A 27,350-nucleotide genomic window follows, 5' to 3' on the forward strand; every position below is an offset into this window, starting at 1 on the left:
CCGGTGGCCGCAGAGCGGCCGCCGGTGGGCGCCGGGGTGGCCGCGGTGGCCCGAGACGCCCGGCCCAGAGACGGCGGCCCGGGCCAAGGTCACACAGCGCCCCGCGCTGACTCACTCGCGGGACCGGCCCCGAGGCCCGGCGCGCCGAGGGCCGCCCGTCTCGGGCCGGCACGCGCGGCCTCAGTTTCCCCGCGGTGCCGGGCCGGGCCGGGCCGGGCGGGGGCGTGGCCGGCCGGGCCGCGCGGGCGGCCGGCCGGGCGGTGGCGGGCGGGGCCCCGTTACCTGTGGAAGGAGACGGCGCGCTTCTCCCCCTTGCCCTGCCGGTTGGAGCAATTCGCGGCCGCGCAGCAGATCACCATCTCGGGCCTCAGGCCGCCGCGCCGCCGCCAGGCTCCGGCCCTCGCCTCGCCGCGCCGCGAGCGGGACCGCCCCGAGGGGAGGGCGCGCGGCGACACGGCTGCGGGACGTGGGAGCCGGCCCCCGCGGCTCCCGTACGGCAAGATGGCGGCGCGCGCCCGGCCGCCCGGCCGCCCGGCCCCCAGGCCGGGCCTCGGCGTGCCAGGGTTCCCCAGCACCAGGCGGGGCGCAGCCCGAGGCTCCAGGCGTCGAGGGTGGGCGGGGGCGCCTCGGGCCGGTGGCCCCGTACGGCGGCATGGCGCGCCGGCCGGTCCGTACGGCAAGATGGCCGCGCCGGCGGCCCGGGCGCACGGCGGGCTGACGCGCCCCCCCACCCCGGGGTCCCGCCGCCCGCCCGCGTCTGCTTCCGCTAGCCCAACGGGTCGCTGCCGAGGTCCCCGGAGCGAACGGTGCAGGCCGCCAGGGAGCCGAGCGCGCGGGCCCAGCCCTCGGCTTTGGGCCCCGCCGTACGCCAAGATGGCGGACGTGCGCTTCCACCCTCACTTCCGGCCCCGCCCGCTCCCGCTAGGCCCGGATTGGCCCCGGCAGCGGCCCGTCGCGTCGCGCTGCGGAACCGTCGGAGCGACGCCGCTCTCAGTCGGCGGCCGGAGAGGGAAGATGGACGCAGGTGAGGGCCCGAGCGGGCGCTGGGCTACCCGCGGGCGGCGCTCTCCTGGCCCCTCGGCCGCCGGGGTGTCGCCCGGCCTCGGCGGGCGTGAGGGCTGGGCGCGGGGCCGCGGGGCGGAGCTGGCCTTCACGCGGAGCGGGGCGGGGACGGCGTCCGTGGGAAGGCCGGCGCGGATGTGACAGCGGGTGTTTGCGTGTCTCGGCGCCTTCTCGGTCCCGCCCGGGCGCCCGGCGACAGGCCCAAGGCCAGCTCGGACGAGAAGGGGCGGCGTGGCGTCCCAGACGGGACACCGCCTCGGTGTCGGGCGCTTGCTGGGGGTCGGGCGGAGCTGGCTCTAGAAACTGCGGCCGGAGAATGCCTTGTCTTCCCCCACCCGCTCCCCATGCCCCGGGAATTAAGAAGTGGAAGAGACTCTTGAACTCTCCGGAGGCCAGAAACATACTCACGGCACACGCTTCTTCTTCTTTTTCTTCTTCTTCTTTTTTAAATTCAGTGACCAGTAGATCATGCCAGCTTCCTTTCCGTGGTTGAAGAGAGCACCTGAATTCATCTCATCATAACTTAACTTCTTGGGGTCCTAATGCAAAGTATGTGGCCGAGCGGGAGGGTGTGTGTATTATCCGTGTGTACACGTACATGTGCGAATATCCGCATATGTGGTGTTTTGGTCTGTCTCATCGTGCTTCTGTTCAGAGGAGAGACCGTCCCTTCATTTTTGCTGGCAAGCTATTTTGGGTCTTTGTTCAGTAGCCTTGAAAGCATTTCCAGGGCAGTCTTAGCCTTTTCGTTCATTATAGGGAGTGATTGGCCTTCAAGCACCGCTCCCCTCCCCCACCTGGTTTCATCCCACCTGGTTTCATCCCACCTGTCATCCTGGATGGCATTGTTTGCTGTGTCTTTCTTCTGGCAATGGCAACAAAAACTTACTGAAATCTCAGTTTGGAAATGAATGCAAACATGTATGGCCAGTATTCAATGATTTTTGTAGCATCTTGTCCTTTAAATGTGTTGGGGAGGCTCAGTCAGTTAAGCCTGCAACTTCAGCTCAGGTCATGATCTCAGGGTTGTGGGTTCGAGCCCCGTGTCAGGCTCTGTGCTTCTGTGCTGACAGCTCGGAGCCTGGAGCCTGCTTCGGATTGTGTGTCTTCCTCTCTCTGCCCCTCCCTCGCTCGCGCGCGCGCGCGTTCTCTCTTTGTGTCTTAAGAATAAATAAAAACATTAAAAAAAAAATAATAAACGTGTTAAGTTGTGGTGGACACTTGCCCAGATTCCCAAAAGAGCAGGTTAAAGAGATTATTTTTTGTGAGGTTTGTTTTAAAAAGAAGTGTCAGAGAGTGTTTTACTGTATGCTGGGGGCAGGGGGCACAGGGTGGAGAAAGGAATAGATTTATCCACTTTCTTGAAGTTAGCCTTGCCCAGAAACTGTAGACCTTTGACATGGGAGAGTTGGTTAAGGGGGACAACATGGTTTAATGCTGGTTGTATTGCCGTGCACGTGAAAATCAGCAGGTTAAAGTTAGGGGTAGCCACGTGGTGGTTCCCTGAAGTCATCTCCAGGGAAAACACCAAAGCTGTTTCAAAGTACCAGAAGGTGTTTGCATTTGAGGGCCTCTGTTGATGCTGATAAAAGTACGTGTGGTATCTGTAAGCTGCAGTGGAGGGTTTTTTTCCTGACGTGATGTTGTGCATCCTTTTAGGGATGATTAACGATCCAGTCTCCCCTGATCCTTGGAGTCCTTACGGATTCTGCCTTCTTTGACCAAATCTTACGCAATTCCTGGTGGTTCTGTTTTTACAGTGATCCATTTGATAAACTGCATTTATTGTTGAGTGAGAGGTTTGTGTTGGGCATTGTTCTAGGCCCTGGCTAGAGACGTGAACAGAATAGACAAAAGCCATGCGGCTCACGTGGGAGCGGGATGTGGGCCAGGAGGGTTGGAGTCATGGGCAGGGTGTCTCTGCAGACAGAGGTAAGTTTTAGCTGAGACCCAAAAGCAGCGTAGGAGGAAGGGCAGGTGGCCCAGTGTGGCCGGGGTGCAGCAGGTGGGATGAGAGCTTAGGAGCTGAAGGCAGAGAGACGAATTGGGCCCAGGCACAGGACTGGGCTGTTTATTCTAAGCAAGTTGGTGACTCTTTGGGAGGTTTTGAGTGGAGGAGTACCGTGATGGGAAATGTGTTGCACACACTCACTCTGGCTCTTCCGTCCGGGAATGCTGCTCGTGCTGAGAGGGGCAAGGGCAGAAGCCAGGAAGCCGGTAGGGAGGCTCCAGTAGGGACGCTCTGCTAGGGACACTCTGGTTGGGAGCCTGTTGCAAGGAAGCCCAGCGGACCTTACTTAGTTGGGTCAAATTCTGGATGTGTTGGAGGCTTGAGACAACAGGACCGTCTGTGGGTTGGAGGTGATGGGGCGGTAGGAGGGGACGAGAGGAAGGAGTCGAAGGTGGGGCTGAGGTTTGTGGCCTGAGCTGAGAAACTGCCGGGGAGGACCTTGGGAGGGGTGCCGGTGGGGAAGCTGTTGGGAGTTGGGCTTTGTACGTGTTGACTATTGTTCGACATCTGCTTTGTGACGTCCAGGGAGGTTTGGGTCCCCGGCCTGGAGCTGAGGGCGTGGGCCTGGACTAGAGGTTCAAGTGTGTGGGAAGCCACTTTGGAGGAGTTGCTGATGGTCTGAAGAGAAGGAAAAAGAAGGGGCCTAGGAGGGGTGCCCAGGGCTGCCGGCCGGGGCATAGGGGTCCAGAAGGCGGCAGGCTGGCTGCGGGCCCGTTGTGTTCTCCCCTGAGCCCCCAGCACTTGTGTCAAGACATGCTCTGGGTTCAGGGAACTGACCGGTGCCAGCGGTTAGAGAGCTGCACCGCCCGTCCCCTGAGGACAGAGCCGGCACCTTGTGCGCGCAGGCCTTCGCGCTGTGTCTGGTGCGTGGCTGGTAATTGAAGCAGAGGTTGAATCTGTGACACTTTCCCACTCTGCACTGTAAGGACTTCGGTTTGGAGAGTTTGCCACGTAAAGCTAGCCTGTTGTAACACGAAGGTGTAAACGGCGAGAAGGGGCTGCTGATCCCTGCGGGGCAGCAGGGTTCAGAGTGGCCTTCTGTCTGGTGTGCTCATGAGCGCGTTATTTTCTAGTTCTTGGTGTCGCTAACGTTCCGGGTACTTTTCCTGTCTCTTCCTTCTATTCCGAATTGAACCGCCAACATCTTCATGTAAACTATTTGGGATTTTAGAAAGTAACTACTTGCAAACCTGCTATTTTAAACAGACATTTTCTGGGGTGCCTGGGTGGCCCACTCGGTCGAGCATCCGACTCTTGGTTTGGGCTCAGGTTGTGATCTTACAGTTCATGGGTTTGAGCCCCATATCAGGCTCTGTGGTAACAGCGTGGAGTCTGCTTGAGACTGTCTCCCTCTCTCTCTGCCCCTCCTCTGCTTTCTCACTCTCTCTGTCTCTAAAATTAAAAATTAAACGGGGCGCCTGGGTGGCTCAGTCGGTTAAGCGTCCGACTTCGGCTCGGGTCACGATCTCGCGGTCCGTGGGTTCGAGGCCCGTGTCGGGCTCTGGGCTGATGGCTCAGAGCCTGGAGCCCGCTTCCGATTCTGTGTCTCCCTCTCTTTTTGCCCCTCCCCCGTTCATGCTCTGTCTCTGTCTCAAAAATAAATAAAACGTTAAAAAAAATTTTTTTAAATTAAAAAGAAAGATTTAACTGTAAACATTTTTTTTTTTTAATGTTTATTTTTAAGAGCCTTTGAGAGAGATGGAGAGGCAGAGCACAAGCGGGGGAGGAGCAGAGAGAGAGGGAGACAGAATCAGAAGCAGCTCCAGGCTCCGAGCTGTCAGCACAGAGCCTGATGTGGGACTCGAACTCACGAACCATGAGATCATGATCTGAGCTGAAGTCAGGGCTGAGCCGCCCAGGTGCTGCTTAGCATAAACATTTTTAAAGGAAAGGGAGAACGCTTCTTTTGATTTTGTTTATAAAACATGATCTCTCAGAAGCTGTAGGTATTTTGGGGAAATGTCTTTGAAATGTGATGCTTTACAATAAGCTTGAAAGGAGCTAGTGGTGTGTGTATTTTGTATTTCTCCCTGCTTGGGTTACAGTGTGATTGGTACTAAGCGGAGAGAAATTGGTGACATTCGTTGAGCACAGTTCCCTATTTTTGTGTCAAATTAATAACATAAATCAGAACATTTGTTTCCTGATGGAATTAGCATGCTATTAAAGGGTTTTCTGCTCCTTCTTCCGGATGTGATCAGGGAGGAAAATGTGGAAAATCAAGTGTCTGGGACTCAGGTGACCAACTGAAGGCAAGTGCCTATGAAGGAGCCCCTTTCTCACGGCGAATGGCACCTGTCAGCCCTTCTCGTCCTGCGCGTCACCTTAGTGGGGGTTAGTCATTTCCTGGGAGTCAGGAGACTGGCGGTCTTTTCGGGATTTGACCCTTTTTAACGTGGAAGGTATGTGAACTGCTTCACACAGGATTGAGATCACACGGGATGGTGATGAAATTAGATAAAGGGCTCATCAATTTGCCGCAGCCTCTCTGGGAAGGAGGCAGAGGCCGCCGGCCGGTGTGAGCGGAGTTGGTAGACGAGTGGCCTCCCGTGTTGGCCACTTTGTTCAGGCGTTGCGAGCTGAGTTTTAAAGGAGGAAAGTGCTGGTTTGTCTATTAAACTGTTTTCTGAACGGGTGTCCTGTAACATTTTCTGTTCTGCAGGGTCATTAATATGTGTTTTGACCAAATTAACACGAACGGCAAAAGTGTTCTCTGAGGGGAAGGGAGATTTAGTTCCATCCCATGAAATGTGAGGTCCAAGAGGATATGAAAGAGAGGAAGAGGGGGTGCTGAAAACCACGGCTGGGTGCCACACATGTTGCTGGGACCTTGCACCAGCCTGTGTCCCCACCCCCCCGGGCAGAGCCAGTGGCTGTGTCCCCACTCCGTGGTCAGGGGACCCGGGCGTGCATCCTGCAGCCAGCAGGTGCGCTCTCTGTGCCCAGAACCAAATCTTCCAGCAGCTACAAAGTTGAACTTCGGACGTGCATGGATTTAGGAAAACATTGTCTTTGTTGGAGAGTACAATCTGGAAGGGCCAGGAGCTTGCTGGTATGGTCCAGGCGCCGTGAGGGTGCCGGGCTGTGGGGACACCAGGCGGGTCCCGTCCTCCGGGGCAGGGGGGATTGCCGGGCAGGACTCTGGTGGCTGCACGGGGACGAGGGGTCCTTCGGTTACGTTCCTGGGCTGAACTGCCGCAGGTCCATGGGACTCGTCGCAGTGGCTGGCATCTGCGCTCTGAGCACGGCCCTGCGTCTGTGAGGGAGGTTTGGGCCTTAGATGCATTTTCGTGCTCCTGTGGGTTGTGTTCCAGGCCAGCTTCCTGCTCACATGGCCCTCGGGGCCACAACTCAGTTACAGAGCGTGGGGGCTTCTCGTTCCTGGCTGTGGCATTGCCAGCGTGGCCGGCTCGGTCGCTCTCAGGGGACCCACCCTGAACCTCGCTTCCTGTCGCCCCTTGTGGCACAGAGCCTTTCCGGTTTCCTCCTCACACCGTCCCTGTTTTACCGATGAGAGGACCAAGGCAGAGAAAGGTCACCACCAAGTGAGGGTGAGCCTTCTGGTTCCACACGGCGGGGAGTGTGTTCGACAGGCAGTGTCCCCCAGGACCGGGAGGCGACCACGGTCCCTGTCTGAGGACACCGCGGTGCGCTGGGGGCAGCGTGTCTGCAGCTGGTTCCAGAGGCGGATGGTATGTGACTTGCACCCCCCCCCCCGGGGCGGTCACTGGAGGGGCAGGAGCAGAAGAAACAGTGGTGTGAGGGGACATGGGGAACGGGCACGGCAGCGCTCTCTGGGGACCCGCAGATAACGTGTGCCCTCGCTTTAAGGCTCCTGCTGATCTGGCAAGAGCTGGGGTCACTCCCTGGTGTAGTTCATTCCCTTCAAGTGTCTGGCTCCTTGCTTGCTTTTGGCTGGGGCAGTAAAGGATCTGAGGGCACGCAACCCATAATTTTGTTAGCTCTGGGACGAAATTCGGTGACCGGTGTTAAAGGAACGCCTCTTACTCCTTTCCCTCTGAAGTTGGCGTGGTTGCCTATAAACTTTGCTAGTAAACCTAAGAAATACACCTGCTTTGCGTTTTGCCACCTCATTGATGAAAACCTCTCACCTTCAGAGGGGCCCCGGCTTTCACACGGAGTGGCGGCCCTTTGACGTGTGCCGCACCCCTGACGCGGTGCATGGGGGAGATGCCGCCCGGAGTACTCGGTAGCTCTCAGGGTCGTCAGAGACCCCTTCACCCGCAGTTGACGGCTGCGGCCGTAGGAGGACCTCAGACGTTAGTAGGGCAGGATGAGAGTGTGGTCCTGTGGTGGTGTCACTTGAGACCAGACAAGCTGTTTGCCTCCTTTCTCCTTGAGAATAGCTGAGTGTCCGCGTGGGTTACGGCCCAGAGGTCCTGATGAGAGAGAGAGAGGTAACAGGCATGGCGGTGTTTACAGCCCCCTGAGAATGTGGAACGCGAGTCCATTCCCGCGTAGCGTTTGCAGTTGTGTGCGGAGACCAGAATTGTCCCTAACAAAGGAGGGGGAGGTAGCCTCGGGCTGGGGCTCTTCCTCACGGTGGACGCGTGGGCAAGTCACATGCACCGAGCAGGGCCCCTGCATGTGCCCGAAGCCCAGTGAGTGACGCCCCGGTGCCTGCATCCTGCTCAGGCGCTCTGGGCGGCGAGGCTTCTTTGGAAGCGCAAGACTGTTCTGATGCCATCTGATTCGGGGTGGGAAAAAAAGGCAGGGCTGGGTCTGGGTTCCTGACAGCCAGGGGCTTCTTTAAGTAGCCAGCACGGGGTCTTCTGTTCCTGTGGATGTCTCTGTTGGCGGAGCACTGGCGGCCAGCCCCGTGACGGGCATTAGCGCGCCTCCAGCGCAGCCTCGCCTCGTGGGGGGAGTACAGTTGCGCGCCTTTGAGCCTGCAGGTCTGCGTCCTCATCCTCGATATTAATGATGCCAGCTGACCTCGGAGCCCTTCAGTCTGCCAGCTTCTGTGTGAGCGCCTCGCGGGGAGGATTTCACGGACACTTTGCAATCGCACTGCGAGAGCATCCTGTTACTTTCCCCCCTACCCCCCCATATTATGGGCAAGGAAATTGCTACACCAGGAGGTCAAGGAGCCCAAAGAACTTAGAAGCTGTGAGTGCCTGAGCTAGGATTTGAACCCCCACTGCCAGCGCCACACCCCCAACACCCCAAGGGGATCGCACACAGCACAGACCGATACACTGGGACGTTCACGCAGGAAACCGGGCGCTTGAGCACTCAGGGCATGGACATCTGTGCAGCAGGACACCGTGAGACTGGTAGACATTTGCTGGAGCTCTGTGTCTGTGTGGACTGACCGCGTTGTTGTCCAGAACAGAGAGGAGGAAATCAGGGGTGTGGTGTAGTTCCTTTGTGGGTCCACACGTAGACCTCTGGAAGGAGATTCACCGCTGGGTGTGAAGCTGCAGATGGTTTTTTATAATATTTTTGTAGTCTTGGGGTTTTAAAAATCAATATATCGTTGTTACCAAAAGGTGGGGCTGTTGTCAAAAAGTAAATTCAGATGCGGGAGAAACTATTATGATAGATTTTCCAAAGATTTTGGGGAAGCTACAGGTGAAGGGTACAAGTGACTAGATGCCACTGAGGCTTGGGAGCTAGCAGATGAGAGCTGTGCATTTTTGTTCCATGAGGAGCAGCCACAGAGTTGGGGTGCCCGGGACCTACTGTGCACCTTGCCTCGCGGGTGTCCGTCTGTGCTCTGCCGGGTCTGCAGACTGTGTGCACAGGGTTTCTTCAGCCGGGTCCAAGGACAGAGGGACCCTGGGCCTCTCTAGTTTCTTAGCTGAAGCAACACAGTATTAAGTGGTGCTCAGGACTTGCTAGCTCCACACATGGCAACCTCCTTAGCAGGTGGGAGCCGGTGGCCTTGTTCTCAGAGCATCAGTGAAGTGGAAACAGCTTGCAGGGGCCTCTGGGTCTGTTTCTGGGAGTCTGTGTCCCGCCCTCTGCATCTGGCTTCGTCGTCCAGGAGCTTGTTTTCTTGCCCCTGAAGTGCCTGCCTTCCCCCACGGCATCTGGACACATGCTCCTAGGGGACATTTACTCCACCGTCTGTTCAGTCTGCAGGCCCCCGTGTGCACTGAGATGCCAGGGCTACTTTTGTCCTGTAGGTTTAAATTTAAAACAAGTACTTAATGGGGCACCTGAGTCTAGATTTTGGCTCAGGTCATGGCCTCAGCATGGGACCAAGCCCAGCATTGGGCTCCACGCTGAATGTGTAGCCTGCTTGGGATTCTCTCTCCCCCTCTGTCTCTCTCACTCTCTGTGTCTCTCTCTCGGAAAAAAAAAAAAAAAAAACAAAGACAAAAAACTCTTACAAAAAAAAAAAAAATTAAGTTCTTCCCTGCCCTGGGCCTAGCCCAGTGGGCCTCACCTACGTGTCTGCCGGAAGGTGAGGCTCGGGCCGGGAGGGGGGTGGGGGGGGGGCAGATAGCTGGCACGACCCTGCGGAGATGCAGAATTCCACCTAGCTCTTTATACAGAAATGCTAGAGATAGTCTCTGATGCTGTTCTCTGAAATCATAAAAATGGGATCACTGTGTGTTTGGTTTCAATAGCTACTCTGACCTACGACACTCTTCGATTTGCCGAATTTGAAGATTTCCCGGAGACCTCAGAGCCTGTGTGGATACTGGGTAGAAAATACAGCATTTCCACAGGTATTAGCCGTGGTGAGGCCTGCTGTGCTCACGGGGCTCAGTCTACAAAAAGCGTTTTGTGGTAATAATAGTTACCTGCTAAGTTTCTGTGACACGTGATCTACCAAGTTAAGGCTGTGTTTTCTTCTTTTAAATAATCCCTAGAAAAGGATGAGATCTTGTCCGACGTGGCGTCCAGACTTTGGTTTACATACAGAAAAAACTTCCCAGCCATTGGTAAGTACTCTCTCTGTTACAACCTCTGACGATACGTACGTCGTATGAGGAGGGAAACTTGACAGTTAACTTCAGGATGCTAGTTATTTGTTACTTCGTTTTAATTGTTGTAGCAACCTGAACTAAATATAAGCCGGCTGAGGGCTCGCCCCTGGTGTGGCAGAGTCAGGGGCCAAACCCAGGACTCCTGATTCTTCCGAGGGCAGGGATTCTCGGTGTGCAAGTCAAGGTTTCTTCCTGGGACCTGAGATCAGGATAATGAGTCACAACCGGCATTTAAAAATGCAGAACAGAAGGGGACACGAATTGGTGTGTTACCGTAGCGCACAGCGTGTCAATCCAGGAGGATCTAGTTTGTGTGTCTGAGTGTTGTCCCCGGGCCGTGGTGGTGACAGTTCGCTTCCTGCTGTGGGGCCAGCATGCGTGGAAGCCATTGCCCTGTATCCGACACTTTTTAAATTTTTTTTGAAGTTTATTTATTTTGAGAGAGAGAGGGAGGGAGAGAGGGAGACAGACAGAGAATATCCCAAGCAGGCTCCATTCTGTCAGCGCAGAGCCCAACACGGGGCTCAGTCCCATGAACCATGACCTCATGACCTGAGCCAAAGTCCGACATTTTACCAACTGAGCCACCCAGGCGCCCCCCTCACCCCCGCCCCCATCACCTTTTCCGATGTGTTCCGCACTTAGCCGTGGGAGAGCTGGGGGGCAGCGTGCATACGTACGTGCCTACATACGTAGCACGAGCGTACGTCCCACTGAGAGTGACCCTTTGTCGTCGGGACCCTGGGGGTGGACAGGTTGGGCACCAGGGCTTGGCCTGGCCTTTGCCGTTTGGAGAACCTGACACTGGAGGTGGTGGGGCACCAGAAGGCCAACGGGTGGCTGGTCTCAGGCCCCTACCCAGACGCGGTTTCCTGCGTCCCTGGACTGAGGTGTGTGTGGCCGAGCCATGGTGCCTGTCGGGGAGCGTTGCAGAGTGCGGATCCGAGGCCTGTGCCACCACACACCACTGTCTGATGAGCCCTGTCGGCTGCGCCCTGGGATTGAGGCGGGGTGGGGGTGCCTGGCGGTGCTGGCAGGACCCCGCTGTCCTGCGGGTCTGCGGTCTGGGCACAGAAGGACAGGCCGAGAGGAGCCTTGTGCGGTTTGGTGAAGTCATCGAGAAGGACGCGGCCTGCCTGTGAGGGCCACCATGGTCTCTTTCCTGCCCTGGCTACGCGGAGAGGACTAGTTTGTCTGGGGCGCTGCGCTCTGAAAGCCCAAGAGGCTTCGTGGGAGGGGCTGTCCGAGGCTCTGAGGTGACGTGGGCGGGGACAGTGGAGCCAGCTGGGGCGACCCTGGCATCTCTGCTCCTCCAGCACCTGCCTGTGCAATTGCGGGTGGACAGGACGTACAGGTGTCTTCTGGCGTGCCAGGGCCCATCCCGGAGGGCACGCAGAGCTGCTCTGCCTGGTGGCCACACCCTCTGTGCCCCGGGGCGGGCCCGCTGCCAGGGCACGGGGTTGTTGCTGACCCCCCGGTTCTGCTCCTGCCCTGCGGCCGACGCGCCCCTGCCCGCTCTCGCAGCACCTGCGTCTCTGCCCTTCTGGGGCTTGGAAAATGGCTCCTGATTCAGCTTCAGGTTTCCTAGATTACTCACGAGGCTTCCTGTCTTTTCATGTGTTCCACACACTCTTAATTCTCTGCGACTGACTTGTTCACATATTTCACCCATCTTGAGAGGATGGCGGGGTGCGTCACTGCCCACTAAATGTGCCCTTGGCATGAGCAGGCTCTAAATGGCCTGTCACCTGGGGTGCAGCTGAGGTGGCGTCCGGGCCTCCCGCCGATGGCCTCCTGGCCCGCCGGGCCCTCTGACAGCGAGGCCTGTCTGTCTGTCTGCCCTGCCAGGGGGGACCGGCCCCACCTCGGACACAGGCTGGGGCTGTATGCTGCGGTGTGGACAGATGATCTTTGCCCAGGCCCTGGTGTGCCGGCATTTAGGCCGAGGTGAGTCATGGCGCAGGGACGGCAGCGTTCTCAGCAAAGGGGACTGTGGGGTGAGGTCACCCAGAGTGATCACTGGTGGAGCAGAGACTGGGGTTCAGGGTTTTCTTGAGTGGTGACCCCCTGGGTTTCGTCAGCTTGAAAAAGTGACTGTAAAGGATACTGATGAGCGTTTGTCTTTCAAAAACTCTTTATAAACCACGTCTGTCTTCTGCGTGGATTTGTTTCGGTGGGTTAGCTCATACGTATTTGGAAGCTTGGAGAATTTGTTAACGTCAGGAAGGTTCAGGGAAGGGTATCCTCTGTGGCTTGGGTGTTCTAGAAGCGTAAAGGCCTCTCTCTGCTATTTGGGTACCGCTGACCTCTGCGTGTCTCCGGTAGATTGGCGGTGGACGCAGCGGAAGAGGCAGCCGGACAGCTACTTCAGCGTGCTCAACGCGTTCATCGACAGAAAGGACAGTTACTACTCCATTCACCAGATAGGTGGGAGGCTGCGGATGTGCGGGGTCCCCCGAGAGCCGCTCTGCTGTGGGGTGTGCGAGGCGTGAGGCTGTATGTAGGTCACTCCGGCCCATAACCGGCGGGGCTGTGAAAGCCGGACCCTGCCCCCGAGGGTTTGTCCCGCTCTGCGCCCTTCGCGGGGTCCAAGTGCTCCTTGTGTTGATTCGTGTTCTCCCGCGGGGCAGGGGAGAGGCAGAGCTCTGAGAGACCCGGCCCTCCTGCTCCTCACCGAGGGGCTGGGGTCCTGGCTCCTAGTGAAGGGCAGCCCTGGCGTGGCCTCCGCGCCTCTCGCGAGGAAGCGTCCTGGTGTGCGTGGGGAGGGCCCGCTGGAGGCCGGGGTGGGAGCGCCCGTGCGGGCTTCCTGTGGAGCGTTGCTGCTGCCGCTTCAGGGGGGTGGGGGGTGGGGGGGGAGGGCTGCGGGCTGCGGTGCCCGTCACTCATCCCGTCTTGTTTCCTGCAGCACAAATGGGAGTCGGCGAGGGCAAGTCCATCGGCCAGTGGTACGGGCCCAACACGGTCGCCCAGGTGCTCAAGTACGTGCCAAGCTCTGTCCCTCCCGTGTCCTGGGGCGTAGTGGAGCGTGAGACTCCGCTGAGTCTCGCTTGCTGAAGGCCGTGGGGGGGTCTTCCCCTCTTCCCCTCACGGGCGGCTGCACCAAGTGGTCTCCTGTGTGGAATTTCTGTTTCCCGATAAATGAACATCTTCACCCAGATGGCTCACTTTGGGTGGGGCCGTGTGTGTCACCCGGACCACCCACTGGTGCTTTCTGAGGGTCTGGGAGGTTGACGCTGGTCTGGAGCGACGGCAGTATGGTGTGGGCACCGTGGGGCTCTGCCCCTTCCTGGGGCCCCGTGTCTGCAGCTGCAGCTTTCCCTCCACGTCCTGACTCGTGCACGTGCTGCCCACCCCCCGGGCTCTTCCCAGGCTCCTCGCTCAGCGGGTCTGAACCGGCCCTTGTCCTTCGGCCCCAAGCCCGCTCCTCCTCGTTACGGCGACGGGCTGCCAGCTCCGCCCGGCTGCCCTGGTCGCGTTTCCTGGGTTGGAGGAACCCAGATGCTGCCTTCTCTCGCACGTCCGCCTCCTAGCTGAGCCCCGAGCCCACCCGCCATCTGTGTTCTTCCCCAGCCCCCCATTTGCTCATCCCCCACCACATGCCCTCAAGGGCCCTGGGCCCAGCCCCGCGTGCCTCGGGAGCCTCGTCTGTGGATGGTCAGTCTCCCTGCATGGTGCGCGCGCGTGGTCGGTCTGTGTGGCCCGTGTGCCTGGCCTGTTTGTGCGGTCAGCGTGTGTGGTCTGCATATGACTCTCCTGGTGTGCTCCATGCATACGGTCTGTCTTTGTGGTCCGCGGTGCACGTGGCCCGTGTGTGCCGTGGCTATGTGGTCCGCGTGAGTGTGGTGTGCTGTCTGTGTGGTGTGCGTGGTTTGCAGGTGTTCTCTGCGTGGCCTATGTGTGTGGTCTGTGCGGTGTGCTGGTTTGCGTGGGTGCTCTCCATGTGCTCTGCGTGTCTGGACATGGGGTCTGTCCGCGGGCTCTGCATGTGGACTCCCCTGTCTCAGCTGTTCCCTCGCTCTGCGTCCCCGCTGCTGCTCTGAAGAGCTCCTTCGAGGTTGCTGTCAGTCTGGTGGTCACATCTGAAGGCCAGGTTTGGGTCCTCCGTTTACTCCGCCGTCCAGCAGGTGGCCCTCGATGCAGGTGTTCTGTCTTGGAAACCCTGGGCCGCACGGTCATGCTCTCTGGTCCCTGTCGGTGCCTCCATTGTGGCCGCTTCGCCCCATCGGGGAGCACCGCAGGCCTGGCCTGGGCCCTTGGCCGCTCTCTCCCTGTCAGCACCGGCCTCAGCTGCTGTGTGCACGCAGCCGGCTCCCAGAGCCACGTGCCCAGCCTCCAGGCCCAGGTGATGCTTCCTCAGCATCACCCCTTTGGTGTCTGAGGGGCAGGTCAACCTAACAGCCAGAACCCAAAGCCGGCCCCCCTGCCCCCCCTCCCCAGCCTGTTCCTCTACAGGGAACGGCAGTGCTGTCCTTCCTTCCAGAACTCAGGCCAACAACTGAGATCCTGCCAGACTCTTTCTCGGCACACCCTGTCCCAGTGTGTCCAGACTCTAACCAGGGGTCACTGCTTCCCTGTCCTTACCCTGGCCCAAGCCCCGTCTTTTGCCTCCTCCTTGGTCTTCCTTTTCTGTCATTCTTGAGTCTCTGTGGAAATAGCAGTAGGTGACGCTTTCACAAAGTGCAAGTTGACCACCTGCCCCTTCTCTGCTCGGAACCGTCCTGGGGCTTCCCAGCCGAGTCCAGGGAAAGCGGTGAGCACACGCGGGGCCCTGCCTCCACTGCCCACCCTGTGCTCGCTCCCAGGCACTCTGCACCTGCCCTGGAAGTGCCCCCCACTGCTGCTCCGTGCTTCTCCACGACGCCTGCTGCCCACACGCTTCTTCGGAACGTCAGCCTCACGAGGGGCTGCTCTGTGTCTTGTGCGTCCGTGGGTTTCGGGCCCGCACCTGGCCCTCGGCAGATGTGAGAGGGAGGCAGCCAGTGGCGTGTTGCACGCGCTCCCCCGGCCTCCACTCTGGCCTTCCATCGGGAGCGGCTCTGTGTGGCTGCCCCGTGCCTTCCACGTGCGTCCCCAGACAAACCAGGTCCTCCCTGTCACCTGGGCGGCCCCACCCCGTCACCCAGCACCCAGGGTGCACTCGCCCGCCTTCCTGCTGCACCTTTGGTTGCTCTCTGGGTTTCTTCAGAATCTTGTCTTTGGTCTCGGTTCTTTTCCGCTGCTGTTCGCAGTTGTGAAACCAGATGTCTGTGGGAGGACCCGAGTGCTGGTCAGTCCGGCACTTTTGGAGCTGCGTGTGCAGGTGCTGGGAGAAGCAGGGGGCTGGACCCGCCTGGGTCGGCCACACCCCCGGTGCCTGAGGCAGGGCTTGCGCCCCAGTTCCCTTTCCACGTGCAGCTGGGTCAGGAGGTGATGCCGCGCAGGGCTCTGGCGCGGGGACTGTGTTCGCAGGTGGAGGCTGCGGGTGATGGAGGGTACGCTGGGCCCAGGTGGGAACAAGCGGGCCGCAGCCTCGGCCTTCCTCCCGCCTGCGGTGCTGACCATCTCGGTCGTCATCTTTCTCATCTGCAGAAACCGCTAGAGCATTTGACGCTCTTTCCTTCACCTGCCCCGCACAAGTGAGATGTCTTTGATCGTGAAGGCTTATTGGTGTGTTCTCCCTTTTTCCGTCAGGAAGCTTGCTGTCTTCGACACGTGGAGTGCCCTGGCAGTCCACGTAGCGATGGACAACACGGTGGTGATGGAGGACATCAGTAAGTGAATGGGCATGCGGGGCTGTGGCTGGTGGGCCTCGGGGGCGGCTCCCTGGCCCACGCTGGGCGCCCCCCCCCCCCCCCGGCATGCAGGTCGGCGCCCCACGCGCAGGCCAGGGGACCCCTTGTTCTCTTTCAGCACACACCAGGCTCAGGGGAGGGCCTGGATTCTCTGTAGAGCTGGGTTGGGTCCCTTAGTGCCCCGTGCTGTTTTGTGTCCTCGTTGCAAATGAAGTGTTCCGGTGTGCTGGGTCAGCCCCTCGCGGGCATCTGTGCGCCGCAAGGAAAGGCAGGAATGGCTTTCTGCTGCGCCGTCTCGGGCCAGCGTGCAGCAGGAAAGGGGAGCGTAGCTCTGTCCCTCCCTCTGGAAGGATCCACGGGAAACCTGGAGGCGTCCAGGCATGCTGAAGTGGTAGTCCAGGAGGAAAACAGCTCCATCTGGCAGATAGCCTCTAGAGAGTGAGTTTTGAATTTGGAGTTGACATCCTCTTGTGCTACCAAGCCGACAAAACTCTTTCGAACGTCTTAGTTTTTTCCTCGGGAACGCCTTTTCCCCACAGTTTCCCAGCCCTCCCTCCCTCCGGTCTTGTTGAAGATTGTCACATAAGAAAGAGCCTTGTGAGCCAGCTGATCTGCGGGAGGGGGTCTTGTGCTGTGATGGCGGGTGGGGGGCCCCTGCCACAAGCGCACCTGGGCCCGAGGCACCGCTGCTCCCCGCTGCCGACTGGCCCTTCCCCTCTTCAGCTCGGGGACAGCGTCCATGAGGTGTCGGGGGAGCCAGGGTCGGGCCTCCAGCAGGCAGCGGCCCTCTGCCCGGCCCGCCCTCCCAGCTCACCGACCCTGTGTCCCCTGAGGGCTGGCCGACCAGGGCCCCCACAGAAGGACATGTATCTTTTCCCTCTGCCTTCTCCTCGCATTCTGTTTCTAGAAATGTTTGTGACACCTTGGAAACTATGGAAACGCACAGAGAATGAGGGAAACGACACTTGATTTTCTCACTTGGAAATGGTTCCTGTTGGCGTATAGACGGCCCCTCCCAGTGTGTGTCTCGTTTTTGAGAGCGGTCCTTACAGGCGTCAACAGCGGCCTCTTCCGTCAGTGAAACGTCACAACCATCTGTTGTCTGTTCACTTCCCGATACACATCAGGGTTTTTTTGGCCCCGTTGTTGGGGGAACCGCTTACCTCAGGGTCTACCCAGTCAGCCTCCCAACCTGCCCTCAGACGAGCGAGGCTGGCTCCCTGGTGCGGTGCCAGGAGGGGTGAGGGACAGGCTGCTGTCCGGAACCTCCATTCCTCGGTGGGGAGGGTGCTGGCTGGCACCTGGAGGAGACTCAGCCACGTGGCTGGACGCTGGCTCCCGGCTCTCAGGGTCTCAGGTCGCCCGCGGCAGCGCTGCTGGAGACGAGGTGCAGATCCGGGGTTTGTCTGAGGACGACATGGGTCTGTTCTGGGGAGGGTTCCTAAGCGGGGTGAGTGTGGCTGCCCGGCCGTGATCAGGGCCCTGTGGTCCTCCCCTCCTGAGTCAGAAGCGCTGTATGCTGGTCACGGGGACGACTGAGGAAGGACAGCATCAGAACCCAACCCACAAGGACACTGAGGCTGAAGAAGTGCAGAGACCTGAGGGGTGAGGGGTGCGTGGAGTAGACGGAGGTGCTTCCCAATGGCTGTGCTAATGCTTTTGGTTTTAGGAACCCCAGGGGAGGCCCCGTGGGCTGCAGCAAAGGCCTGAGGGCAGCCTCTTTGTAGTCACGGGGGCTGAGGTCGTGGGCACAGGAGGGAAAGCTCTGATTCAGCAAAGCAAGTGGTGGAGAACCAGCAGTGGCCGAGCAAGGGCCGACCTAGTTTTCAGAGCCGCTTCGGGAGTGGTCAGCCGGAAGCACCCCGGGTGTGCAGGGTCAGCCAGAAGCACCCCCAGAGCCCCTCCCCAGGGAAAGCGCGGGCTTCCCACCTTCCCTCCTCTTCAGGGGAAGTGTGCTGGGCGAGGGGAGGCCTTGCTGGTTGGGATGTCCCCACCCACCTGCCCACCCTCCTTGGGGGGCCGGCCAGGACACCCAGAGCAGCCTCTGCCCCTGCCAGCGCTTGCCGTCAGTGGGTTTAGACCCTCGTGAACAAGCAGACAGTGGGAAGTCACTGGATCTGGGGAATTACAGATTGACAGAGACGATCTGGTGTTGCGCACGAATGAAGGAAAACTAAACTCGAGCACACCAGAGAAAGCATGTGGCAGAAAGACCCTGGTGGCAGAGATAAAACAGAGGTGGCTGTGGATAGAATTTTCAGGAGGCAAGGACAGGTGGCCGTGAAGGAACGGGAGGAAAGCTTCCTCGCTCCAGAGCAGGTGTTATCTGTAGAATCGGAGACCTCCGACTTTTTAACCAAGAGTTGTTCAGATATGCTTGTTCCTGGTGACACTTCCAAGCTGTCAGAGATAAAAGAGACACTTTTATAAGCACCTAATTGACGATGATAATAAGCTGCCTTTGAAGAAAGGTGATCCTACTGGCCTGGCTGTCTCCTTTCTGCCACAGGAGATGCTGGCGGAGACAGGTCAGCATCCCGAGGCAGTGGCCTGGCTTGTGAGCTGGGGGCCCAGGCGGTGTTCAGCTGTTGTCACTGATAGAAACACAGGGGGCTTTTACATGGTAAGGGTGTTAGAGCAGCACGACAGAATTGCCAGTGGGTGCCTGGTACAAACGAAAACCCGTTGTTCGTTAACAGCAGGACGTTTGCAGTGTTTGGGCCACATGCAGCCTTGGTGGGTCCCCAGAGTGCAGCAGTGACAGGCTCTGCTCCCGTCCTCTCTTGAGCCCATCCACGTGAGATTCTGTGCTAGTGATGAAGATGCAGTGAACCAGGAAAGTGTCACAGAACAGTAAACAGACTAGGTGACAGGTTGAATATACGGAACGTGGAGTCATGGAGCGGCCCGATCACACTGTAAGAGAGGTTAGCGGCTACACATTGAACTCTAGATTCTGGCCACAGAACATACCTTTTTGAAGTGTCCGTGTGTATAAACTAATGGAGACTAAATAGAAGACACAATACTACCTAGAAATTTGAAACCGGCCTTAGCTTTTGGATCAAAAGAAGTGAAGTTTACAGGCTCCGTATCAGAATCTGATGCATTGTAAACTCAGGAAGAGCCTGTATCTGCAGTACTGCTTGCCAGATACTAAAAAGTGAAAACACACAAAGCGAGCATATACTCAAGAAGTTAGGGAAAGAACAACAAAATTAGCTGAAGAAATCCAGGAAGAGTGGTATTCATAAAGACCAATTGATGATTAATGATTTAAAAGAAGGAATTGTAGAACTAATAAATTCTGGAGCTGGCTTTTTCAAAATAGCAATAACACATCACCAGGTAACTTTATCAAGAGAAAATGGGAAGGGGCACGTGGGTGGCTCTGTTTCGTCATGACCTGACTTTGGCTCAGGTCACGATCTCAAGGTTCACGAGTTCGAGCCCCATGTTGAACTCAGTGCTGTGAGCGCAGAGCCTGCCAGATCTTCTGTTCTCTCTCCCTCCCTCCCTCCCTCCGTCCCTCTCTCTCTCTCTCTCTCTCTCTCTCTCTCTCTCTCTCTCTCTCTTTCTTTCTTTCTTTCTTCCGCTCCCGCACTTGCAGTCTCTGTAAAATAAAAAAAGAAAATGGGAAAAGCCCAGAAATCTGCTTTCAGAAATTAGATGGTAAGATTCTGACATCAGTTCTGTTACATGGGCTTGCACCCCCCACACCAAGCAGTTCTGCGACACCAGCTGGGTGTAACTATGCTACGTTGTAACCCAGTTGGACACTGAGTTGAGGCAGCGTCAGACCCTGTGGGCCGAGGGCTCGGTTCCACAAGACGATGCCCCTCCTTCAGACCCCAGCGCCAAGACCAGCTTGTGGCCTGTGCTTCTGAGCTGTAGATGGGAGGTTCTGACCACCCCTTCTTCGGGTTCGGTGAACTTGCTTGAGCGTCTCTCAGAACTCACTTAGTAGATTCCCGGAGTGTTGGAAGGGACGCAGCTCAGGAACAGCCGGCTGGAAGGGGTGTGGAGCCTCCGTGCCCTCTCCGGGGGCACCACGCTGCCCGAATCTCCACGTGCTCACCCACCCAGAAGCTCACCGAACCCGGTCCTTTTGGGTCTCTACACAGGCTTTGTTACACAGGCACGGCTGATGGAATCATTGGCCGTTGGGGATCGATTCCGCCCCAGCCCCTCTCCCCAGAGGTCAGGTGTGGGACTGGAAGTTCCAGCCCACCCGTAGAAGCTTTGGGGAAGTCGCCTCATTCGTACAACGAAAGGCACCTGTGTGGGCCTCATCACTTAGGAAAATTAAAGGGTTTTAGGAGCTCTGCTAGAAAACCAAATACGTGTTTCTTACAATAAACTGCAACATTAAACAAGGATTAGCCAGAGATGAAAAGAAAGTTGAATCCCTTCCTCACCCGTTCTTTCATCTTCCAAGTATGTATTTTTAAAGTAAGAGACAGCATGAGCACCAGCAGGGGAGGGGCAGAGAGGGAGGGAAAAAGTCCCAAGCAGGCTCCCTCTGCGTTCAGTGCAGAGTCCCTGGGATCATGACCTGAGCCGAAGTCAAGAATCGGACGCTTAACTGACTGAGCCACCCGACGCCCCAACTACGCGTTTTGAGAAATTCCAATCCCGGGTTCGTTCAGCCATCAACCTCCCTCCTGCATCCCCAGTCGGGGTGCTCTGGCACACCCACTTTCCCGCCGCTCCGCAGCCCTGGCCTGTGGTCCGGGGGCCTCGCGGTCTCCTCTGATCTGACGGTTTGCCCCCTTGGTTTATTTTCCTGGGTTTTGCTAGCACTGACCTGTTGAAGAACCCGGGCCGGTTTGGTACAGCGCCCCACACTCAGTGTATTCGCTTCCTCCCACTCGGATCTGGGTAAACATTTGCCCACAAGCAGACCCCGGGGCCACCAGTAGAGCGCCGCCGTGGAGGTTCTGCCCAGCAGCGGTGCTTCCTCAGGGCACCTGCTTGGCCGCGTCTCTGCTTCTGCGATCGCTGAGATCTGAGGGTGATGCAGAGTGTGCTCTGAGGATTTTTGCCTGGAACGGTGGCTCTGTAACCGTCCTTCCTCCACGTTCCCCGGCCGGCTCACTGGCTGGCCTTCTCGAGAAGAGCCCTCTCTGCCTTCTTTCTCCTCATTTAACTGAGCCACCCAGGTGCCCCTTTCTCCTTATTTCGATTTGGAAACTTTGTGAGTCACTGGACTTGTGGATTCTCTTTTTATTCAGCGGGTTATGCATTACACGTTATGGTCCTTACTCATTGTTCCAAGTACGGTGAGTGGACACCCCTTCAGGTTCGTGCTGTTTTCTGACGTGCTCTGTCATCGTCATCGTGCAGTCCTCCATTTGGGCGTTAACTAGATTCAGGCTCATCTTGCACTCTCTCTGCCCCAGGCCTGGGGTCGGTGGTTTCCCTGAGGAGCCCTGGTTCCGTGTAGTGGGGAAAGGTGTTCAGAAACCACTGACCGGGTGCTGCTGGAGCATCCCCGTCCACACGACCAGCCAGCCCCCTTGTTAGCACGTCGGTTAGGGATCACCAGCAGGTGTAGACGGCAGATAGCAGCGTTCATGAGGGAGGGAAAGCATCTCGTTGCTGAGGGGCCCCGTGCCTCCACGGACCCGTGTCGTCGCTGGGCGCACGGCTGTGTTTGCTTGTACGGTTTCACGGGACACTTTACTTCACAGTAACAACTGTCTATCGGACGTGCATAGAAAACGTTTGATTCTGTTTTTTTCTCTGTGGGTGGCAGGATTAATCATCGTATTTTCCAAGTTTGAATTGTGTTTAAGCCCTTGGCTTTTTATCCCCTTTTCCTAAGACCAGAGGATTGTGTACTTGTTTTTGTCGGGTTACCGTCCGCCTGCCCCTGTTCGGCCCTCGAAAGCCCGTCTCCATCTTTCAGGAAGGTTGTGCAGGGGCGGTCTTCCGTGCGTGGGGGCCGCCGCGCTTCCTGCGGATCCCGGCCGGCACTGTAACGGCTTCCCCGCGGGAGCCGAGGTCAGCAACAGGCTGGCACCGTGGAGACCCCTGGTGCTTCTCATCCCCCTGCGCCTGGGGCTCACGGACATCAACGAGGCCTACGTGGAGACTCTGAAGGTGGGTGGGGGCCGGCGTCTTCTCGCCCACCAGCAGGGGGCCCGAGATGCCGCTTGTTGCTAAAGCCCTGCTGTCGTGACCATGCTGGCACCCTGTGGACTGCTGGCCCCACTCCCGGCAGGGAGTCCTGACCGCCTCTCCACTGGCCGCTGCGCCTCTGCTCCCCTGCTCCCCCTGCCTCCGGTCTCCGCCAGCACCCAGCCTCGGGGCACCGCTCCCCCCCCCCCCCACGCCTGTCTGCCCTGTGTACGGGCCACCGAGCCCAGTCCGTACCTCCTCCCTGCGCCCGCGTCCCCCTTCCGCAGGCCCACTGCCCCCACAGAGCTTCCCTGGACGCGACCGCGGATTCCTTCGTGGCTAAGCTCTGTGGGACCACGTCTTCTGGCTCTCCTTCCCGCGTCCCGCCCTCGGGCCTGGGGCCGGCAGGGAAGGGGCTGCCCCCTGGACACACAGGCTGGCGGTCGCGTGGCTTGTGCTGCCGCACAGCATGCTGAGCCGCCCCGCCTCCCCTGTGTCCCGCAGCACTGCTTCATGATGCCCCAGTCCCTGGGCGTGATCGGAGGCAAGCCCAACAGCGCCCATTACTTCATCGGCTACGTCGGTGAGTGGTGGGTGTGCGGGATGCTCAGGCAGGCCCGAAGCTGAGGAAGACGCTTAGGGCGTCGGCTCGAGCCGGGTGTCCCGTTCCCGCGGGTGGTCTGTGTCCCCTCTTGGCCGGTGCCGGCCTCCCCAGTGGGCTGGTTCCCGACCCGTCTGCGGCCCACCGGCTCTCCCAGCCTGATACACCCAGCCAGGTGGGTCTCGGTGCAGCGGGTCTGAAATGGGACCCCGGGCCGCTCCCCGTCTGCTGACTGCTGTCCTCTGACGCAGGCGAGGAGCTCATCTACCTGGACCCGCACACGACACAGCCCGCGGTGGAGTTTGCGGACAGCTGCTTCATCCCGGACGAGAGCTTCCACTGCCAGCACCCTCCGAGCAGGATGGGCGTCAGGGAGCTCGACCCATCCATTGCCGTGGTGCGCCCCCACCCCGTCCCGCCTTCTCCGGCCACGTGGGCTGGTGTTATGAGTCGTCCTGTGCTCAGTCCCGCTGTTTTAGAATGGAAGTTTCGGAAAGGCTTCAGATTCTCGTGATTTTTGTTTTTTTCCCCAACGTGTTGGTTTAGAATGCAAAGGGCACAAAAGGGTTAACGGTGTCCATGAGCTACTCACACCCGCCAGAGGCCGTCATCCTGCGTGGCCCTGCGCGGCCCTCACGGCCTTGGTGTGAGCCAGAGCGCAGTGAGAGTGAGTGAGCCCCCGTAACACAGCGGCGGCAGCGGCGGCCTGCCCAGCCCATTGCCCTGCACCACCTCTGTGGGCTTTTTGGGTTGACTTTTAAGTTTCTTGACTTCTGTGCCTGTGAGATCGTCCTTAAGAATCAGTTTCCTTCTCTCTTGATTCCAAGGCTGGGATCTGGGGTGGTGATTTCTCTGAACTTACCTGCCCTCAAAATGTACTTGATGGGGAACGAGGCCCAAGATGCCTGCAAGTAATGATGTCCCTCGGGGGGTGATTGAGTCACAGATGAGGCAGATCGGTCCTGAAACAGACATCTGGACGCAGGGTCTGTGGGTCTTGTGTCATGTCCTGAGGTTGGTGGCCCCGGGGAGGATGCCTGAGGGTGGCAGGACGTGGCTGGAGCGTGGAGGGTTGAGTTCCCGTCTGGCTAGCGCGAAGTACGCAGCTGCGCAAGGTGCTTGGTACCCGACCCACCTGGACAGCCAGCTCCAGCTCCGTGGACGCCGTGTCCTCGTCTGATAGGAAGGGTGCTGCATGTGGGCTCCTTAGGAGAAACTAGACCGTTTCCCTGCAGGGTGCTGCCCGTGCTCCTGTTCGTGGTAAAAACCTGTGATTCTGCTGGCGCCTGGAGTTTCTCGTAACTCGTCAGCAGGGTTGGCGCTCTGTGCACGTGGCTGTAACAGTGCGCCGTCCTCACTGGCTCCGTGGGACCCAGGGCTCCCCGCGTCGAGGTGCCGCTGGGTGGGGGAGGCCCACTTGGGCCGCACGTGGTGGGTCCCAGGGGCCTTTGCTGCCGGCCAGGCCGTTAAAATGTGCACGGCCTCTGTGTCTGGTCAGTTGGGGCAGAGCCTCCAGAGGAGGGTGGACGCCACTTCGCGGTCCACACGGCGTCTGAGGGGGCCCCGCTCTCGCGCCTTGCCGTGTGCTGCTCACCGTTGTTTCTCTTGCAGGGGTTTTTCTGTCAGACCGAGGAGGACTTTGACGACTGGTGCCGGCGCGTCAGAAAGGTGGGTAGCGGGTCCCCCGCCTGTGGGGCAGGGGGGAAGGCCGTCTCCGGTTTGGGGTCCCACCTCGCAGCGTGCCGTGGCCCTCGCGTGGTCGTGGCTGTGGCGTCGGCCTCGGACCTTGCTCGTGCGCCTCGGTTTCTGGCTCGCCGCTGTCGTGTCGGTGAAGGGAGGCGGTAAGTGGGATTTGCCCCCGAGGCTGCTTGCCAGCCTCACGCTTGCCGCCCCCCGTGTGGCCGGAGACCTGATGACACGTGGATGCCTGAGGGGCGGCAGCACCTGCCTCAGCAGAGGGTCGAGAGCCTCTTGTGCGGAGGCTGCCGCCCCTTTCTTGTCCCCAGTTCCCTCTGCCTGGTGAGCGGGGGCGCTGGGGCCGTGTCTGACGGCCGGCCGTGTCTGCTGACAGCTGTCGCTGCTCGGGGGCGCCCTGCCCATGTTCGAGCTGGTGGAACAGCAGCCTTCCCACCTGGCCTGCCCCGACGTCCTGAACCTGTCCTTAGGTGAGTGTGGGGGGCCACGGGGCCACGTGTCAGGTGCGCCGTCCTGTGGTCTGTGTGACGTTCTGTCCCCGTCTCTCTGCTTCTCCGGTTGCCTTTGGCCTTTAAGATTTGTATGACCCTAGGGGCGCCTGGGTGGCGCAGTCGGTTAAGCGTCCGACTTCAGCCAGGTCACGATCTCGCGGTCCGTGAGTTCGAGCCCCGCGTCGGGCTCTGGGCTGATGGCTCAGAGCCTGGAGCCTATTTCCGATTCTGTGTCTCCCTCTCTCTCTGCCCCTCCCCTGTTCATGCTCTGTCTCTCTCTGTCCCAAAAATAAATAAACGTTAAAAATCATTTAAAAAAAAAAAAAAAGATTTGTATGACCCCAGATGTGACCGCTTGTGGTGTGTGTGGGACCAGGGGTGCTGCCCGGCAGCCCGTCCCCTGCCCCAAGCGGGCTGTCCCTCGCCTCACGCGCAGTGCCCGGGGGTGCTCACGCGGCCCCTGGGTTCCGTCAGAGCCGGGACACGCTGTGTCTCCGAGACGGCACGGCGCCAGCTCTGGGACGGCAGGCCGCAGCTGGACGCCCGTTTCCTGCTGCTCACGGGCTCTAGGCCCAGGCCGCCTCCCTCGCTCAGGCCCTCCGCATCTCCGACATCAGTCAGCCTGCAGCGTACCGAAAACCCGGCCTCGGCAGGAAGGCCGGGAGCACATCCGGTTCCTGAAGCTGTCTGTCTCCGTGACAATGACGGGGCTCGTGTCCTTGTCCCTCTGAGAAGATCCTGGAGGCTGATGATGGAGTCCACTGCCTGACAGAACCCAGAAGGGAGTGCTGCCCGCCCCCCACCCCCCCCAAACCCCGGGACGGGAATCCCTGCCCACCCAGCCCCCAGCCTCTCTCTCTGCTCCAACGAGAAGCGTGTTCTCCTCAGATGAGCCTCAGGGACTCTGGCCCGCCCTCCCCTGGTTGAGGCTCCGGGCCGGCCAAGACCCGCAGCGGCCCGGTGTCCTCTGGGCTCCTGCTGCACCGAGGGCAAACCGGCCAGAGGCAGGGTGCGGCAGGCGGTGCGCACACAGGCGCTGGTCGCTTCGTCGCCACGCCCCAGGTGTCCCACGCCAGGCACCTGATGAGGCGTTGGCTCGTTTCTCCTAGATTCTTCTGACGTAGAGCGACTGGAAAGATTCTTTGACTCAGAAGATGAAGACTTCGAAATCCTGTCTCTTTGAAAATCCCGGAGCTGGGGGACGGTTTCCACTGGCCCTCACTGGGGGCACCTTCGAGAGCCCAGACCTGCCCTGGGGCGCTTGGTGCCGCCGCATTTCATCCATCCAGCCTGCCCGTCCGCTGAGCGCCCGCGCCCCGTGCCGCCTCTGCCCTCACACGGAGCCCCCCCGTGAGCCCTGCTGCTGCTCGGGCCCAGAGGGTCTGTCTGGGCGACAAGGCGCAAGCCAGGAGCCACCGAGGGAAGCCCAGCGCGGCTGGGCCGGGAGCCCCCGAGAGCAGGGCCCGTCACACTCGCGAGAGCTCTCCCTGCCACACTGCCGGCCCCGCGCTGGTGCGTCGCCTCTGCCTTGCTTCCTCCTGGGCACTCGGTTCTGGGTTTGCTTTGGAATTAAAATCCTGTTTGAAGTCACAAGGACGTGAATTTCTGTCCTGTCCGCCTCGGAAGACCTGCAGGGCAGGCGTGTGCGGCGGGACGCCTGTGGACTCAGCCTCGGCCCCTGCCTGCCCCGCGGCCTCCGCCCTGCCACCGTGCTTTCTCAAGGGCTACCTCGGGGGGAAACCGGGCCGGAAGAGTCAACGGCAAGGCTTCTCCTTGATTTGGGAGGAAAAGTAGCAGAGTGGTGGGGCGTGGTGGAAATCCAAAGATGTCACCGTGCATGTGACTCGCTAGGACAGGGACACGCCTCGGAGCTGCAGGTCATGCGGGCGTGCCTTCCTCACGTCTCCTCTGTGGGTCCTGGCGTCGAAGACCCCCCTCCCCCCCCCGCCGTGCTGCTGCTTTCCCGTCTCCGGCTTCCCCTGGGTCGGATCTGGGTCGGGGGGTGGGGAGGGGGCTGCCCTGGGGCCCCCAGGCCCTTCCTCCGGCTCCCTGTCCTTCTCGGGGTTGCCTCGTGGTGAGGTTTTAGGTGGTTTGGGGCCAGAGGATAAAGGCTTGATGGTGCGAGACTGGCGCCCCATCCTTCTGCACCAGTTGGAGACATCTCCAGACCCTTCTCGGCTCTAACGTCAGCACCTGCAGCCTTCAGCCCCCGTGTTCCGGGCCCAGACTGCGCCGGGCCCGCCGGGGCTTGCCAGGACGTGTCGCCAGGGCTCCGTGTCCCTGCTTGTGTGGGCCGTCTGTCCTGCGCCCCATCCGTGAGGTAGAGCCTGGGGAGCCGGGAGGGCTGGCTGCAACCCTCTGGACCACACATGTGCCGCCGCTGCCGCGGGCTGGGGGCGCGGGGCGCTGCCGCAGCCCTGCCGTCGGTACGAACCGGGGGCGCGGGCGATGGCCTGACCCACGGGGAGCTTTGTTTCGTGTGTTTTGAAAAAGGCTTACTGAAGAAAATGTTCATTCCTCGTAGCGTAGTTTGCAATTCTTAATGGCAAATAATAACCGTTTCAGTAGAAAACACTTTGTTGTCTGTGTCTTGATTTCTACTGGAGGTCTAGGTGCTGTGATGAGAGCATTTCC

At 59.3% G+C, this 27,350-nt stretch overlaps 2 protein-coding genes across 3 annotated transcripts in view; one reads left to right on the forward strand and one right to left on the reverse strand.

The window, feature by feature from the left end:
- Window positions 1-710, reverse strand: part of THAP4 (THAP domain containing 4) — a 41,154-nt gene extending 40,444 nt beyond the window's left edge. Inside the window, exon 1 of the mRNA XM_027045389.2 lies at window positions 283-710. Coding sequence (XP_026901190.1) covers window positions 283-359 — 77 coding nt within the window. The 5' untranslated portion in view covers window positions 360-710. The remainder of the gene's footprint in view (window positions 1-282) is intronic.
- On the forward strand, window positions 487-27,288 carry ATG4B (autophagy related 4B cysteine peptidase). Of its 2 annotated transcripts, XM_027045408.2 has the most exons (13): window positions 487-1,024; window positions 9,673-9,774; window positions 9,919-9,990; window positions 11,884-11,982; window positions 12,361-12,462; window positions 12,941-13,013; window positions 15,706-15,785; window positions 21,718-21,911; window positions 22,434-22,512; window positions 22,782-22,927; window positions 24,142-24,198; window positions 24,602-24,695; window positions 25,826-27,288. In XM_027045408.2, the coding sequence occupies exons 1-13, from the start codon at window positions 502-504 to the stop codon at window positions 25,897-25,899; spliced, it is 1,695 nt and encodes a 564-aa protein (XP_026901209.2). In that variant the 5' UTR covers window positions 487-501; the 3' UTR covers window positions 25,900-27,288. The 2 variants fall into 2 exon arrangements, 1 of the variants encoding a protein (XP_026901209.2); XR_008295684.1 differs by having other exon boundaries at window positions 24,142-24,695; window positions 25,826-25,889.
- Window positions 27,289-27,350: the final 62 nt, after the last annotated feature.

Source organism: Acinonyx jubatus, chromosome C1 (assembly GCF_027475565.1).
Source record: "Acinonyx jubatus isolate Ajub_Pintada_27869175 chromosome C1, VMU_Ajub_asm_v1.0, whole genome shotgun sequence".
In the NCBI taxonomy this organism is placed as follows: Eukaryota; Metazoa; Chordata; class Mammalia; order Carnivora; family Felidae; genus Acinonyx; species Acinonyx jubatus.